Source organism: Dreissena polymorpha, chromosome 5 (genome assembly GCF_020536995.1).
Source record: "Dreissena polymorpha isolate Duluth1 chromosome 5, UMN_Dpol_1.0, whole genome shotgun sequence".
In the NCBI taxonomy this organism is placed as follows: Eukaryota; Metazoa; Mollusca; class Bivalvia; order Myida; family Dreissenidae; genus Dreissena; species Dreissena polymorpha.
In genome coordinates this window covers 37,969,104-37,984,833 of record NC_068359.1, presented here as the reverse complement: position 1 = coordinate 37,984,833, position 15,730 = coordinate 37,969,104, and the positions used below count along the sequence as shown (strand labels likewise).

Below are 15,730 nucleotides of genomic sequence, written 5' to 3'. Positions count from 1 at the left end.
TAGTTATATCAATATAAGCGTTTCAAATATATGGATTAATGTGCAGACACGTGGATAAATAAATGTTGTGCAAACGAAGCATAATTATTTGTAGGAAGAGGTTAACAGCGCTTGTGTGTTCAAGTACAAGCAGACATAAAATGATAACGCAATTTGTAGTTATAACTATAAACTTCATACCCGTGTAGCCGCCATACAGAGGGATATAATAACGATTACATCGCATCGGTTAATGGAATTAATCATATAAATAATGCAGCAAATGTATGATTTCAACTCTTTGCCAAGAAAGCGCCATCTGGCATGTCGTCTGTCCGCAATACGGGAGAGCGTTTCATTGGCAGGTACGCGTGCACGTGTATGAGCGAGAAACAATGGATATCGGTAGAAATGGCCCTTGTTGCTTGGCAGTCAGGTGGAAAGTTCAGTAAACAATAAATCATGGAGTTCTGCTGGTTTTTGTGTTTTATGTGTTGCTATGATCCTGTTTGGAATGTAGTTTTTTTCCAATAGAAAAAAGATCCGCTTATGTTTATATAAACAAAGCAAACTACATGTATATTGTCGATGTATCCATCAGTTGGTGTTCAAACATTATTCTTTTTTCCATCCCCTGCTCTCGTATGCTGAAGAATACTTCACCTAGCGTTATGCATTAACCTTGCCATTTGGAAATGTTTGAGTTGATTATGGTTTTATGAAGCGTTTTATTAATCTTCAATGTGCATGCGTCCATATCTTATAAGGGCAGTAAAATAGTACATACACTAATTTATTGTTTTTTTCTTGTTTACTTTCAGATCTTCCAACAACAACACCGAACAATCATAATAACGTCAAAAGCACCACCATTGGCAAAGAACCAGAGCCACACGAGAAATCGTGGAAGTTTTGGAGATCGCTGTCAACGTGGCGCTCCCGAAAGTCTCTGCTTCAGAATGGGACGGCGAAACTCATCGAGGATGGTGGCTTTGGTGTGAACGTGATCGTTAATTTACCGGACGTCGTGGACAACACTGACGTTTCTCCGAGCAAACTGGTTGACCGAAACCGCCCAGGGTGCTGCACACCGATGCTGATGAATCAAACACCGTGACGACAGCTCCGCTTTATCAGAACGGATTCCCGAGGCAGATGAGTGGCGCAAACATTGTGAGTTCCCCATAGACAGAAACTGTGAAAGTATATGAAACTGTTGACTCTTCTGGAATTTTTATCAGTGTTCCGCCGAATACGCTATCGAGGTTACCGCCAATATCCTCTGTCGGTTCGTTTACAGCCTCCTCAAAAACGAACTCGCTTCCAAACTATGCTCTGCCGTCCACATTTCAGAGGCGCCAAAAGTCAATCACCGGCGGGAAAATAAAAATTGTGTTGCCAGAATTTTCAAGAAAGGTTGTCATGAAACATGGAAAGAAATCCACTGAGATTAGTGCTAAATATCACCATGTCCTCATACTAGTATTACAGAGTTCCGTGGAACTTCTTGGACAAAAGGTGGATCCGCTCATGATACTCGAAAAACTAGCTGAAGCTCAGTTACTTGATCCAAAGGCGCTGAATATTTACAGAAATCCTGTGGACCGCCGATACATTATTGAAAGCGTGGTGCAAACCGTGATGGACTCGGAGTACCCGACGTTTTTACAGTTTTGCGATATCCTTAGGAGCGTTGCTGATTTCACAACCGTCGCCGCTGTGTTAGACGCCATGCTTGCAATACTAGTATATGACGTCATATACGAGGTGCTAACTGGTGGCCCAGAATCATCGCCCATATTGGATGATGAAAAGTCTGTTTCGTTCGACGTTGTATATTACAGTCTGGACACCGGTAAAATTCGATCTGTGGTCGAGTTGGAAAAACTGAGAAACACAGAAAGCAAACGACACTTTAGGGACCTTCTTTCCTTCAAGAGGAATTCACGACTCTCTTTTCAGTCTCTCACCAGTGAGGCGTCTAGTGTATTTAGTGAAGACATTATCATAAACGGGTTGCCCATGGTAACCGTATCTGTGTCGGGTCACGCGCTGTGTCTGTCGAAGGCCATAGCACTTGCCGACGTCCAAAGAGAACATGATAGTATTTTGGAACTCCACATCGGGAAAACGCACATTCGTGGCACGGACATGTCGCATATAAGCGCCGCCCTTGTGGAGAATTACTCCGTCCGGGTTTTAGATCTGCGTTTAAACAATATCGGGAACGAAGGCGCTGCACATCTTGCCAAAGCGTCAACGTCAAACAAAACGTTACGTCAATTGAACCTGTCCTCTACGGGAATAGACGCTGACGGCGTCAGCTGTTTGGCGTACGCTTTACGTACAAATGTAGGTCTGTAAGATCTGGATTTAAGCTTCCTTGACATTGGCGATAGTGGATGTGTGGCTTTAAGGGATATGTTGAAACAGAATCGCTAATTAAAGAAACTACGTCTGCGAAGTTCCAATATCGCTTGGATGGGATGTGACCTTCTTCTGGAGGGTATCGAATTTGGCACAGTGATTTCAGAACTGGATCTTAGTCGAAACTTTATTGGCGATGCCGGGGCCGACATGTTACTTACTAACTTGAAGGACGATTCTTCTTTGAGGGACCTTAACCTTGAGAATTGTGGTATAACTGTCTCCGGATGTTCGATTTTATCTGACGTCATCTTAACGAACAAATCCTTACGTCACTTAGATCTAAGTGTGAATTTCATTGGGGACCAAGGAATTGCGAAACTTTCCAACGCTCTGGTCAAAAACAAACATATCAAAACTCTCGGTTTGAATATGTGCGGCATATCGAACGACGGCTTCTCTAAGTTGTTTTATATTTTAGAAAGCAACACCACACTTACGCTGTTGAAGCTCTGCTATAATCGCCTTGGAAAGGAACACGTCGACCCGGAAGCGACGTCAGACATCTTGAAGTACCGCATTCGAATAGTGACGTCATCAGACCCGAAATTAAAACTGTTGCTATGGGGGAACACATTTGATGAACCACATTCCTCTAGTAAAGTTGCATACATATCTATGTGATCTATGTGTGTGTGCATGTGTGTGTGTGTGTGTGTGTGTGTGACCCGAAAAGGCAACCGACATCCATTTGCTATTTTAAGATTGTTTGTAATCAAATTGTGTGAAATTGTAAAATTTGATTAAAATGTTCAGCAATTATACATAACATTTTCGATAAAGAGCACTTCAGTAGACACAATTATATAATAAATGATTAATTAAAAAACAACCCATTAATGCTATTTATTCAATATTCAAAACAATCGTATGCTTGTTTACGTCAAATTGATTTATTTCGATATGATGAAATTACCGGTATCTTTCTTAATAATGTTGTCGTCGATATACGTTCATGTACTAACGGATTGACAGTGATGCGATTTTATAGGGGTTTCAATGTTGTACGGATGTATATTAAATATCACACCTCTATGCATTTCTGTTTAAAGCTTGATGTGTTATGATTATGGTGGATATTAAATCATAAACGTGTACAACACATGCAAACATGTATAGCATTAATGCTAACGTTGCCACATAATGCACAAATACAGTTGAATTTCCAAGAGTGCAAAAAAGCTCTGTATGCAGTTTTTTCGCAAATGTCATTGACAAAATTTTACTGCTGTATATTTTATGTCAAAATAATGATTTTATAGGGTTCTTTTGCCAAAACATCCAAATCACTAAAACTGCTCTGCGTCTCTGATTTTTGTATTTTATTGTCAATTATAAATTATTTTGACATTTTTAACAAACAGATTTGCTTCATTGTTTTCTTATAATATTTATTTCGCATATAAATTATTTTTCAAGACTAGTGTCTTCCGTTCTTTGTAACGAACCCACTGATTTTACTAGATTCCCATCCGAACTAAACTGTGACATCACGTTCATCGCTATATTGTCCAGGTGTGAACTCTACGGGAATGAAACAAGTTTTTCGTAATCGTGTATTCCGGAAGTCATTAAAACCCTACACGTATTTACAATATAGATATTCCTTTACGCTGCTCTTCGAAAATTTGAGTTATTATTAATATTAATATATATGCAAACACATGCAAAGCAGTTCTAACCAGGAAAACATGGGTTTTTGTTTTATCAATGAAATACCATTTCGTTTGCTACAATAAGGACTGCTCCATATTTCTCTTGTTTCTATTTGGACTAAGCCATGTTTTGAAAGGATGCTTTATGTTGACTAACGCATGTTTAGGCTACGTTTTTGGTTCGTTGACTTCTCACTCAGTTATTGCTAGGTTGCTCGAAATAAGGCTGTTAAAAGGCCTAAGATATATCAATATTTATTAATTTTCATTGACTGTCACGTTTCCCTTAAATAATCGGATGATATATTTTAATTGTATTGATGGTACACACTGGTCAGTAATTTATCTCTGGGTTGCTCCGTTGTAATTATCCCCCGCCATAGGCGGAGGGATATTGTTTTGGCGTTGTCCGTCCGTCCGTCTTTTTAATATTTAATTTTCACGTACGGGCAGCTATGAAGTGGTCGAGAAAACGCAATTACTTAGTCAAGTCATTTGTAACAGCAGGTATTAATATGTCTAGTAAGAGGATGGTCATTAAATATCTGGCATATGAGCAGTAAATCATATACAGCGATACATATTGTCAGCTTTGATATAGGGTCGGTTCAAGTAAGTTTTACAAGGCCTTTACTAAACGAATGTTTTAAAACTGTTTCTAAATTTAATGTATAGCAAACTTACGCAAAACGATGTGTTTTGTTTGGAAATATCTTGATACAATCATTCGTAACATTAGTCGCAATAGTTGTAGGGAAGGGTAACATAATAAAATGTTATTATGCAACTTGAGTTACTCAAATGTGCCACAGTTGAGTTTAAATAAATATGTTTATAATCGACATTGAAACTTTTCAAAACAGTCCTCTTGGAGTAATTGGCGATGGTATTGTTTTATGTTGTAATTCAATATGCTAAATGGTTTCGATGTAACTTAAGCGCGTGGTGTGATATTAAATTGGCAGGTACATCGAAACGCAAATATATGAACGAAATGCTTTTAATTATTCAAAATTACGTTTGTCTCCTTTTTGTAAAATATTTCAATACAGTTCCAGTGTTAAATGCATTGCCATTTTTAGTGACTACATGTAGACATACAATATACATTTTAGGCTGTAACGTATCTTTATGGCGCTTAACACATTTAATTCGACATTTATTCCAATCATGTGTTTGAAATGCTAACCTCCTTCAATGTTTCGTAAAATTTAAGTTGAATGCTACGTGGTCGTTGTAAATTTGGTTTCGTTTCTATGTTAATACATTGTCCGGGGATTCGGATTTTCTTTCTGCTCTCATTTATGTATTCTGTGACGCGGAATCCTTGTTTTGCCATAGGCTGTCAATCGCGGATTTATTTCCAGAAGTATCTATCTGTCAGTGAAAACAATACCAGTTAGTACCTTTTGATGTTTAACACTCACCAATTGACTCATTTTTCTTCAATCCTCTATTTCTTTTCATTGACGTAAGTCGCAATATGTCTAGCCGCCGCAATGCATGTATGGGTGCCAGCCAGTTTCACACTGCGAACGCCATCTGGAGTAAAACTGCAAAAAATCTTTGTAATAACGCATCATAATCCGCATCAGATCATCATCAAGCTGCAGTCCATAGGACATGATTATGTTCGTCACATTTTCCCGCAGGTCATTTTTATCAAACAACACATATTTCTGAGTTCCGCGGTTTCCATTCCTTTGATCTTTTGGGAAAAGAATTTCGTCGGAGTAAGACACAAACGTGTTCAGTTTGCGTTAGTGAGTTCATTTATTGTTTAGTATGTCATTAGCAATCTGTATCTAGTGCATCAAATGAATGTAGACGAGCTTGTCTAGGATCTCCTACATTTTTCACAATTTAGACTTGCTCGAGTAATTAAGAGTGGGAAACTTCTTTCCTGATTTCACTGTGATAATAATATTATCATAATATTGAGCTGTTCTTCATGCAATGAACTTGGATCGCTGTTGAAGTTCGAACATTTTGGTTTTCATTGGCCACATAATGCAAAACAAACTTACCATTAAGGTACAAGTTGATGTAAAATACAAGTAATATAAATGTATGAAGCATAGTTAACTTAAATAAATCATATGTTAGGTCACCATTCGGCACCAATGTTTATTATTTAATTATTTAATGATGAATTCTTTAGATATTAGGCCTTATGTATTCTTTATGCAACCATGTATATTTAATAAGCTAATTATGAATATTGGTGGAAAGCTGCGACCTTGCTCGTAATACAAATGCTTTGTATTAGAATAGATGGTGTGTCCGAGAATAGTCTCAAAAGCTACATAAAGGAAATTCTATATTAGTATCTGATTGTTTTATATCGAACTCGATGTGGTCATTATCCGGTATGGAGTCTTGGTCTTTAAGTGATCATCAATACCAAATGGCTTGTTATAGTGACACGGAAATAGAAAATTGTATACATGTAATTGGTAACTAAGTTGATTCGGTTACTGGAAGCTAAATGTAAAGTTCCAAGCGTACAGTTTGGCCATTAACCTCAATATAATTGTTGTTTGATATTTCACCTGTAATGACCCTTAATTAAACTCGTGTACATGTCAAATACGTTATAAAATGTGTGTATCGAGTCTCACTGTCGAGTTGACCATAATTTTCTGGCAAATGATCATACCCAGCTGGTAAGTTAATAGGTTAATGTCTACCTGCCATCAATTACGTATAGAGTTAACACGATAAATAACGCAAACAGCGTGAATAAATTATTCTACGCTTCTATGCATGCTGCGTGGAAAATATCTGAATGTGTTGTTAATTATAGTCATAATTTCAACACGTACTTTGAAATAGATAATGTCACGTTTATTGATTCTAGTGCCAATAATACACGCATATTTTGCTTCGAATTAAGGACGCTGTCCGTCCGGTTTCTCAAAAAGCGTGAACTTTAATGCATAATTATGTACTGACATTTATTTTGCAAAAAATGTTTGGATTATCAAAAAAAACTGTTTTTTTTTATTTTTTATTTAGTACGCATATCAAATGAAATCACTCATGATGCCTGCGAATATTTTGACATTTTAACCCAACTGAACATAACGGTCAAGTGCATTGCACGTATTTACTTGAAATCGAAGCTTACTTTTATTTATCACTTACTTATTCAATGTTTTCATTGCGAAAGGTTTATGAGTTCCCATAATATCGCGTGTGATGTTAAATTCGACATTTACGTTACACTCAAGATTGCATGTCCCTTTGTTATACAGGTCTAAATTCTCGTCGGCAATGAATGATAAATCCATTTAATAAATTGAAAAGTACGATTGTCTTCATATAAAAGATATACCATTTAGCGATCAATTGGAGGACTAAGTAAACTTGATAAGTACCGGTACGTACATGTAAGAAACTAAAGCGCGATGAATATATTTGATTACGCGATACAAAAGGGCCTATTATCTAAACGAAGGCCGGTAGAACACAGCTGTCAGAGCGTCTTGACATCTGTTGTTAGAATGGAACTAATCTTGCAATGTCAATATCACGTCAGCCATGTAAGGTATCTGAGATATACATTATATAATAGATTTTAATAAAACTCTTCGGTGCTCATTGTTTGGAATGTTTTTATTTATCGGACGCGAATTCCTGGTTTGTCCTTGGACCGTTTCATGCTTTCTAGTGCGTATCTATTGACTTTTGTTTTGATGTGGGGTTTTATTTATCAGTGTTTATAAGATTTACTCATTAAATTCACGGGCAAATAATCGCCATTTGTAGCAAAATACATATAGTGCATTTCAATCGTAAGAACTTTAGATCAATTTATTACATTTCAGTATATTAATAGGATGCTTTTATTGCAATTTAGTAATACATGGATATGTTTCTTGCAACGACGTTTACAATTGTTTTCTAAAATTAAGGATACATTTTACTATAATTTCGTTCATGAAGGTTCGATCACAGGTCAACAAAGTTTGGCGGTGGGGTGGGTTGGTGGTTGTTATCTACGTATATTAGAACTTAAGAGGGGTTATCGCGTTATCTACGTATATTAGAACTAACGAAGGTTGGGTTGTTATCTACGTATACTAGAACTTAGAAGGGTGGGTTTAAATCAACGTATAACATTTCTATTAAGGTAACAAGAGGGATCGTCTGTGTACAGACCATCGCTGTTCCTATTGTTTGTTAATTACGTTTTCCGCCTTTAATCAGACATGATTTCATACACCCATTGAGGCAAAATGAACAGATGCTACATGACGTTTTCATGTCTTCTCAGAACAGTAAAATATGCAATGAATACGCTCCATGTTCATGATGTTGGATAGTATTTACTTATAAATAGCGTGGGAGTACATAACGCGAACGATGTCCAATATCCGTTATTTTATTTAAGTATTTTCTGTGACAAGGTGAATATCATAACAAGTTTACATCATTATATTCGTATGCAATTATATTTAGCATTTCATGCTAACTGAGATTTCAGTATGACACGATTGAACGACGGCATTTTACTAATATTATCTCAATTATAAAAGATAAAGTATAATACATCGCTGTGACAGGGTATCTATTATTAAGGGACATCGTAACCGCTATGATTGGCCTAATTGAGTCTCTAATTGTGTGTTTTTCTACCAATTGCCGGAAAATGAATTTCCATGAACCGCGACCGAACTAACGAGACACGTTGTGGCCACACTTATAAGACACGTGTGGAGAAGCCTTGCTGCACGTGTTCGATATATACCTCATTGTTCTCACCGTTTTCCTCTTTACCTTGAATCAAAGCAACGTAGCCTACATCGATAGCCATAACAATTAAAGCGAAAGATCGTCATTGTAGTAATCATTTTGGTAGCTGAAATAATTTCAAAAGATATATTAAATTTTAGCGGCATCATAATTATCATCGTAATCGGCATCAACAATGACAACAATAGCACAACTATCTCATTATAGAACATCATCATCTTTATCATCAACATCAACATCATCATCATCATCATCATCATCATCATCATCATCATCATCATCATCATCATCATCATCATCATCATCATCATCATCATCATCATCATCATCATCATCATCATCATCATCATCATCATCATCATCATCATCATCATCATCATCATCATCATAATCATCATCATCATCAACATCATCAACATCATCATCATCATCATCATCATCATCATCATCATCATCATCATCATCATCATCATCATCATCATCATCATCATCATCATCATCATCATCATCATCATTCCCACCAGAAGGAGTCTCTTTATTTACATATATAACATATATCCTTGAAACCGACAAGGCATTACTGAAACACAAAAGCATCCTCTTCTCTGATCGGTTAGTTTATACACATAAAGGCGTTCCTTCGTAGCTCCATCTTTCATCTCTATCGTGATTGCTTCGGAATATGAATTAGCAAACATGTCTGCGTTTGCAGGTCGGTACACACTCCGTGATGATTTACAGACACGGCTAGGATGTTTAATCCACGGAAGGTTTATGTTTTCGCTATAAATCTGTGTTTAATGCGGCTTTTCATCAAATTGGTTCGTTATTGGTAATCATGCGTTCAAATCTTGTTGAATCAGTTCATATGTACATGTATGTTAACATGATGTTTCAACAGCATTATTGAAGTAGTCTTATTCAGAAAGTATTGATTTAAACGAATACAAAAGAAAGATATGTTAACATTGAGAACAGAAACTGACGTCAAGCACTTTCATTAAGCCAGCTAAATTACAAAGCAACTATTTAGGAACGTTCCAGTTAATGGCATGTTTTGTGTCCATCCAATAAAATGCGCGGTTCTCATTAGTGGTCAATTTCTGCGCGATACTTATGTGGTTATGAAAAGCATTACAGAAAAATCGTTTAAAAGAGCCATTTTAATGTTTGTTTCTTGTAATTTTCTTCTCTACTTACCTAATACCCCCTCAATTACCAGAGTTATATCACGTCATGCGTTTGACCACATCAGACGGAATTCTGCATAGTACTATGATAAGGGCACTATTTGCTCGGTAGCCTTTTTAATTAATTGGAAGCCGGCACTTTGGAGCATTTCCTGTATTTTGACATTTTAAATTATTCGCGATTTGTTCACTCTGGTGTTATGTTGACGTGTTCATGTTCTGTAAAGCTACAATTACTTTAAGAGCAAATTGTGTGGCGAATCCGTTTGTACTTTCCGTTAAAGTGTGCATAAAGTATTTTATATTGCATAAATATAATTGTCTTATATGATATAATATATAATATATTTTATATATATGCCACCAATCTATCGGAAATGACATACATGTATAATCAAATGAAATTTAATACGAACTGTTGGATTTACTGAATGAACGTACTATCGGTTTATGACAGCGAATTCGCTTTTAAAACTTGCTCGGTCGTGACATCAATAGCACGTGACAAGCTTTATTTACAAATGAACGAGATGCATGAGTAAACAATTATACTAGCATAGATAAAGTCATTGATTTAGTTTAACAATATGAAATGAAATCAATTTTTAAGATATTATTCTGTATTATTCAATGTGAGTTAATTATGTTATTATGCTTAGTTATTGTCAGTGAGCCTTTGTTTCACACTGTATGCAAAGACTGGGTGGGGTAACAACGTAGCAATACTACCAACTGACCAACCACCTAAAAAATTGTGATCTGAAAACAACAGTCACCTGTGGACAACGGCCACTTTGGTCATTTCCATTGATTGACCGCTGTTCTCAGCTTTGACTGTAAAATCAAATGTAATTTAATACGAATTGTTGGATTTACTGAATGAACATACTATCGGTTTATGACAGCGAATCCGCTTTTTAGACTTGTTTGGTCGTGTCACCAATAGCACGTGGCAAGCTTTATTTACAAATGAACGAGAGGTATGAGTAAACAATTATACTAGCATTGATACAATCATTGATTTAGTTTAACAATATTAAATGAAATCAATTTATAAGATATTATTGTGTATTATTCAATGTAAGTTAATTATGTTACTATGCTTAGTTATTGGCAATGAGCCTTTGTTGCACACTGTATGCAAAGACTGGGTGGGGTAACGACGTTGCAATACAACCAACTGACCAACCATCTAAAAATTGTGATCCGAAAACAACGGTCACCTGTGGACAACGGCCACTTTGGTCATTTCCCTTGAATGACCGCTTTTCTCAGGTTTGACTGTATTGATAATTTAAGACATACCACTTTAACATTCAGCCGTTAACAGATCTTCGATGTGATGATGCGTATGATTATATGTTACGTCTTGTTTTTGTAATTATTAATGCGTTTATAGTTCAATCTTATAATATTTAGAAACTTGTACGAGAATACTTAATTTTAAGTGCGCAGACGTCATTTAACGTTTTGTTTCTTTACAGTATACAACAACATTATATTTTAGCAAGTACCTTTAAATTGTCACTGACATTTGGTTGTGTTTCCTGACGCCTGGTGACTGACTCGAGTTTTGATTCCTATTTAACTGCGAGCTCTGATAATTAAATAGATATACGTTTGTTGTTAATTTGCCTATTGGTGCTTGAGGTAGGAATGCTTAGAATGCGTGCAGCATTCAAAAACGTTGTCACGGTGACTTGTTAAACACGTTAAACAATAATTGAATGCGTGCCTCGGTGCAACTTGTTTCGTGTTCTCAACTTGGAGCGGATATTGTATTGTTTGCAAGAATCCCACTTTGTGCAAATTCGTTTGAAATGCAGCGCTCGTTTTCAGCAAAAGGACGAAAGAATATACTTAGCACACTAGTTATATCAATATGTGCGTTTCAAACATATGGATTAATGTGCAGACTCGCGGATAAATAAATGTTGTGCAAACGAAGCATTATTTTGTAGGAAGAGGTTTCAACGGCGCCTATGTGTTCAAGTACAAGCAGACAGCAAATGATACCGGAATTTGTAATCAAGTAAAATCCATGAAACTCCATAACCGTATAGCCGGATATTTCAACAACTACACCGCATCGGTTAATGGTATTAATCAAATAAATAATGCCGCAAATGTATGATTTCAATTCTTTGCAAAGAAAGCGCCATCTGGCATGTCGTCTGTCCGCGATACAGGAGAGCGTTTCAATGGCAGGTACGCGTGCACGTGTATGCACAAGAGACGATACAAATTACCTTTGTTGCTTGGCAGTCAGATGGAAAGTCCTGGGTTTTGTGTTAAATCTGTTGCTATGATCCTGTAGGGAATTTAGTTTTTTCAATAACAAAATGATCCGCCTATGTTTTGAAACAAAGCCAACTATATTGTCGATGTATCCATCAGTTGGTGTCACACAATATTCCTTTCCCATCCCTTGCGTTTGTTTGCTGAAGGATACTTTACTTATGCATTATCCTTGACATCAGGAAATGATTGAGTTGATTATGGTATAAGGAAGCGTTTTAAACATCTTCAATGTGCATGCGTCCATATCTTAGGGCAGTTAAATAGTACATACATGTATACTAATTTATGTTTTTTTTCTTGTTTACTTTCAGATCTTCCTACAACAACGCCGAACAACAATAATAACGTTAAAAGCACCAACATTGGCAAAGAACAATAGCCACACGAGAAATCATGGAAATACTGGAGATCGCTGTCAACGCGCCGCTCCCGGAAGTCTCTGGTTCACAATGGGACTGCAAAACCCATCGAGGATGGTGGCTTTGGTGTGCACGTTACCGTTAATTTACCGGACGTCTTGGATAACACTGACGTTTCTCCGAGCTGGTTGACCATCCACCGAAACCGCCCAGAGTGCTGCACGTTGATGCCGATGAATCAATCAGCGTGACGACGGCTCCGATTTATCTGAACGGATTCCCGAGGAAGCTAAGTAGCGCAAACATTGTGAGTTCCCCACAGACAGAAATTGTGAAAGGATATGAAAGTGTTGACTCTTCTGGGATTTTTATCAGTATTCCGCCGGGTACGCCATCGAGGTTACCGTCAAAATCCTTTACCGGTTCGTTTACAGCCTCCTCAAAAACGAACTCACTTCCGAACTATTCTCTACCGTCCACATTTCAGAGGCGCCAACAGTCAATCACCGGCGGGAAAATAAAAATTGTGTCGCCTGAACTATCTAGAAGTGTTGCCATGCAACCCAGAAAGATATCCACTGAGATTAGTGCTCAAGATCGCCATGTCCTCATATTACAGCGTTCAGTCGAACTTCTTGGACAAAAAGTGGATCCGTTCATGATACTCAAAAAACTAGCAGAAGCTCAGTGACTTGATCCAAAGGCGCTGAATATCTACAGAAATCCTGTGGACAGCCGGTATATTATTGAAAGCGTGATTCAAACCGTGATGGACTCGAAATAACCCACGTTTTTACAGTTTTGTGATATCCTTAGGAGCGTGGCTGATTTTACAACCGTCGCAGCTGTGTTAGACGCCATGCGTGCAATATATGACGTCATATACGAGGTGCTAACTGGTGGCCCAGAATCATCACCCACATTGGATGATGAAAAGTCGGTTTCGTTCGACGTGGTATACTACAGTCTGGACACCGGCAAAATTCGATCTGTGGTCGAGTTGGAGAAACTGAGAAACACAGACAGCAAACGACACTCCAGGGACCTGCTATCCTTCAAGAGGAATTCAAGACTCTCTTTTCAGTCTCTCTCCAGTGAGGCGGTTAGTGTATTTAGTGAAGGCTTTATCATAAACGGGTTGCCAATGGTTACCATATTTGTGTCGGGTCACGCGCTGTGTCTGTTGAAGGCCATAGCACTTGCCGACGTCCTAAGAGAACATGACAGTATTTTGGAACTCCACATCGGGAAAACGCACATTCGTGGCATTGGCATGTCACATATAAGCGCCGCCCTTGTGGAGATTTACTCCGTGCGGGTTTTAGATCTGCGATTAAACAATATCGGGAACGAAGGCGCTGCACATCTCTTCAAAGCGTTAACGTCTAACAAAAAGTTACGTCAATTAAACCTGTCCTCTACGGGAATCGACGCTGACGGCGTCAACTGTTTGGCGGACGCGTTACGTACAAATGTAGGTCTGGAGGATCTGGATTTAAGCTTCCTTGACATTGGCGACAGTGGATGTGTGGCTTTAAGGGATATATTGAAACAAAATCGCTGTTTAAAGAAACTATGTCTACGAAGTTCCAATATCGCTTGGATGGGATGTGGCCTTCTTCTAGAAGGTATCGAAATTGGGAAAGTGATTTCAGAACTGGATCTTAGTCGAAACTTTATTAGCGATGCCGGGGCCGACATGTTACTTACTAACTTGAAGGACGATTCTTCATTTAGGGACCTTAACCTAGAGAATTGTGGTATAACTGTCTCCGGATGTTCGATTTTGTCTGATGGCATCTTAACGAACAAATCGTTACGTCACTTAGATCTAAGTGTGAATTTCATTGGGGACCAAGGAATTGCGAAACTTTCCAATGCTCTGGTCAGAAACAAACATATCAAAACTCTCGATTTGATCATGTGCGGCATATCGAACGACGGCTTCTCTAAGTTGTTGGATATTTTAGAAAGCAACACAACACTAGCGCTGTTAAAGCTCTGCTATAATCGCCTTGGAAAGGAGCACGTCGACCCGGAAGCGACGTCATACAACTTGAAGTACCGCATTCGAATCGTGACGTCATCAAACCCGAAACTAAAACTTTTGCTGTGGAGGAACACATTTGATGAACCACATTCCTCTAGTAGAGTTGCAGACATATCTATGTGATCTACGTGTGTGTATGTGTGACCCGAAAAGACAACCGGCATTCTTTTTTATACCGTCAATTCCTCTATGACGATACTTACTTGCCTTTCTAAACAAGTAATATATTGCGGTCACTGTAATGAGCCTGATTTTGTACTATTGTCTTTTAAAATTGATTCTCATTGGTTATTTTGAGTTTTTTAGTTATCAGATTGTTTGCAATTGTAATTTTTTTTTTAAAGTTCAGTAATAGTACATAGCGTTTTCGATAAAGAGCTTTTTTCAGACACGATTATATAATAAGGGATTAATTAAAAAACGGCGTCTTAATGCTATATAGTTAATATTTCAAACAATCGTATACTTGTCTATGTCAAATTGATTTATTTCGATATGATACAATTACTGGTATCTTTCTGAATAATGTTGTCGTTGATTTACGTTCATGTACTTACGGATTGACTGTTGCGATTGTATAGGGGTTTCAATTTTTTATTGGTGTATATTAACTATCACACCTCTATGCATTTCTGTTTAAGTATTCCCATTTTATGATTATTGTGGATATTAAATCATAATCGTGTACAACACATGCAAACATGTATACCATTAATGCTTCCGTTGCCATACAATGCACAAGACCGTTGAATTTCCAAAAGTTCAAGCATGCTCTATATGCAGTTTTCTCTCAAATGTCATGTTCAATATTTTACCGCTGTATATTATATGTCAAAATAATGATTTGATAGGGTTCTTTTGCCAATACATACACATCGCTATTATCTAAAACGGCTCTGCGTCTCTGATTTTGTAGCTCACCTGAGCACAACGTGCTCATGGTGAGCTTTTGTGATCGCCTTTTGTCCGTCGTCCGTCCGTCGTCCGTCCGTCGTCAACATTTGCCTTGTG

General features: G+C 37.6%; 2 protein-coding genes across 2 annotated transcripts; both read left to right on the top strand.

The window, feature by feature from the left end:
• The first annotated feature begins 262 nt into the window (after window positions 1–262).
• Window positions 263–2,343, top strand: LOC127831162 (uncharacterized). The gene is made up of 3 exons (XM_052356156.1): window positions 263–344; window positions 801–974; window positions 1,280–2,343. Exons 1-3 carry the CDS (start codon window positions 263–265, stop codon window positions 2,341–2,343), a joined length of 1,320 nt encoding a protein of 439 aa, XP_052212116.1.
• A 10,957-nt stretch (window positions 2,344–13,300) lies between these two features.
• Window positions 13,301–15,380, top strand: LOC127881648 (ribonuclease inhibitor-like). The gene has a single exon (XM_052429733.1). The coding sequence runs from the start codon at window positions 13,529–13,531 to the stop codon at window positions 14,840–14,842; it is 1,314 nt and encodes a 437-aa protein (XP_052285693.1). The 5' UTR covers window positions 13,301–13,528; the 3' UTR covers window positions 14,843–15,380.
• Window positions 15,381–15,730: the final 350 nt, after the last annotated feature.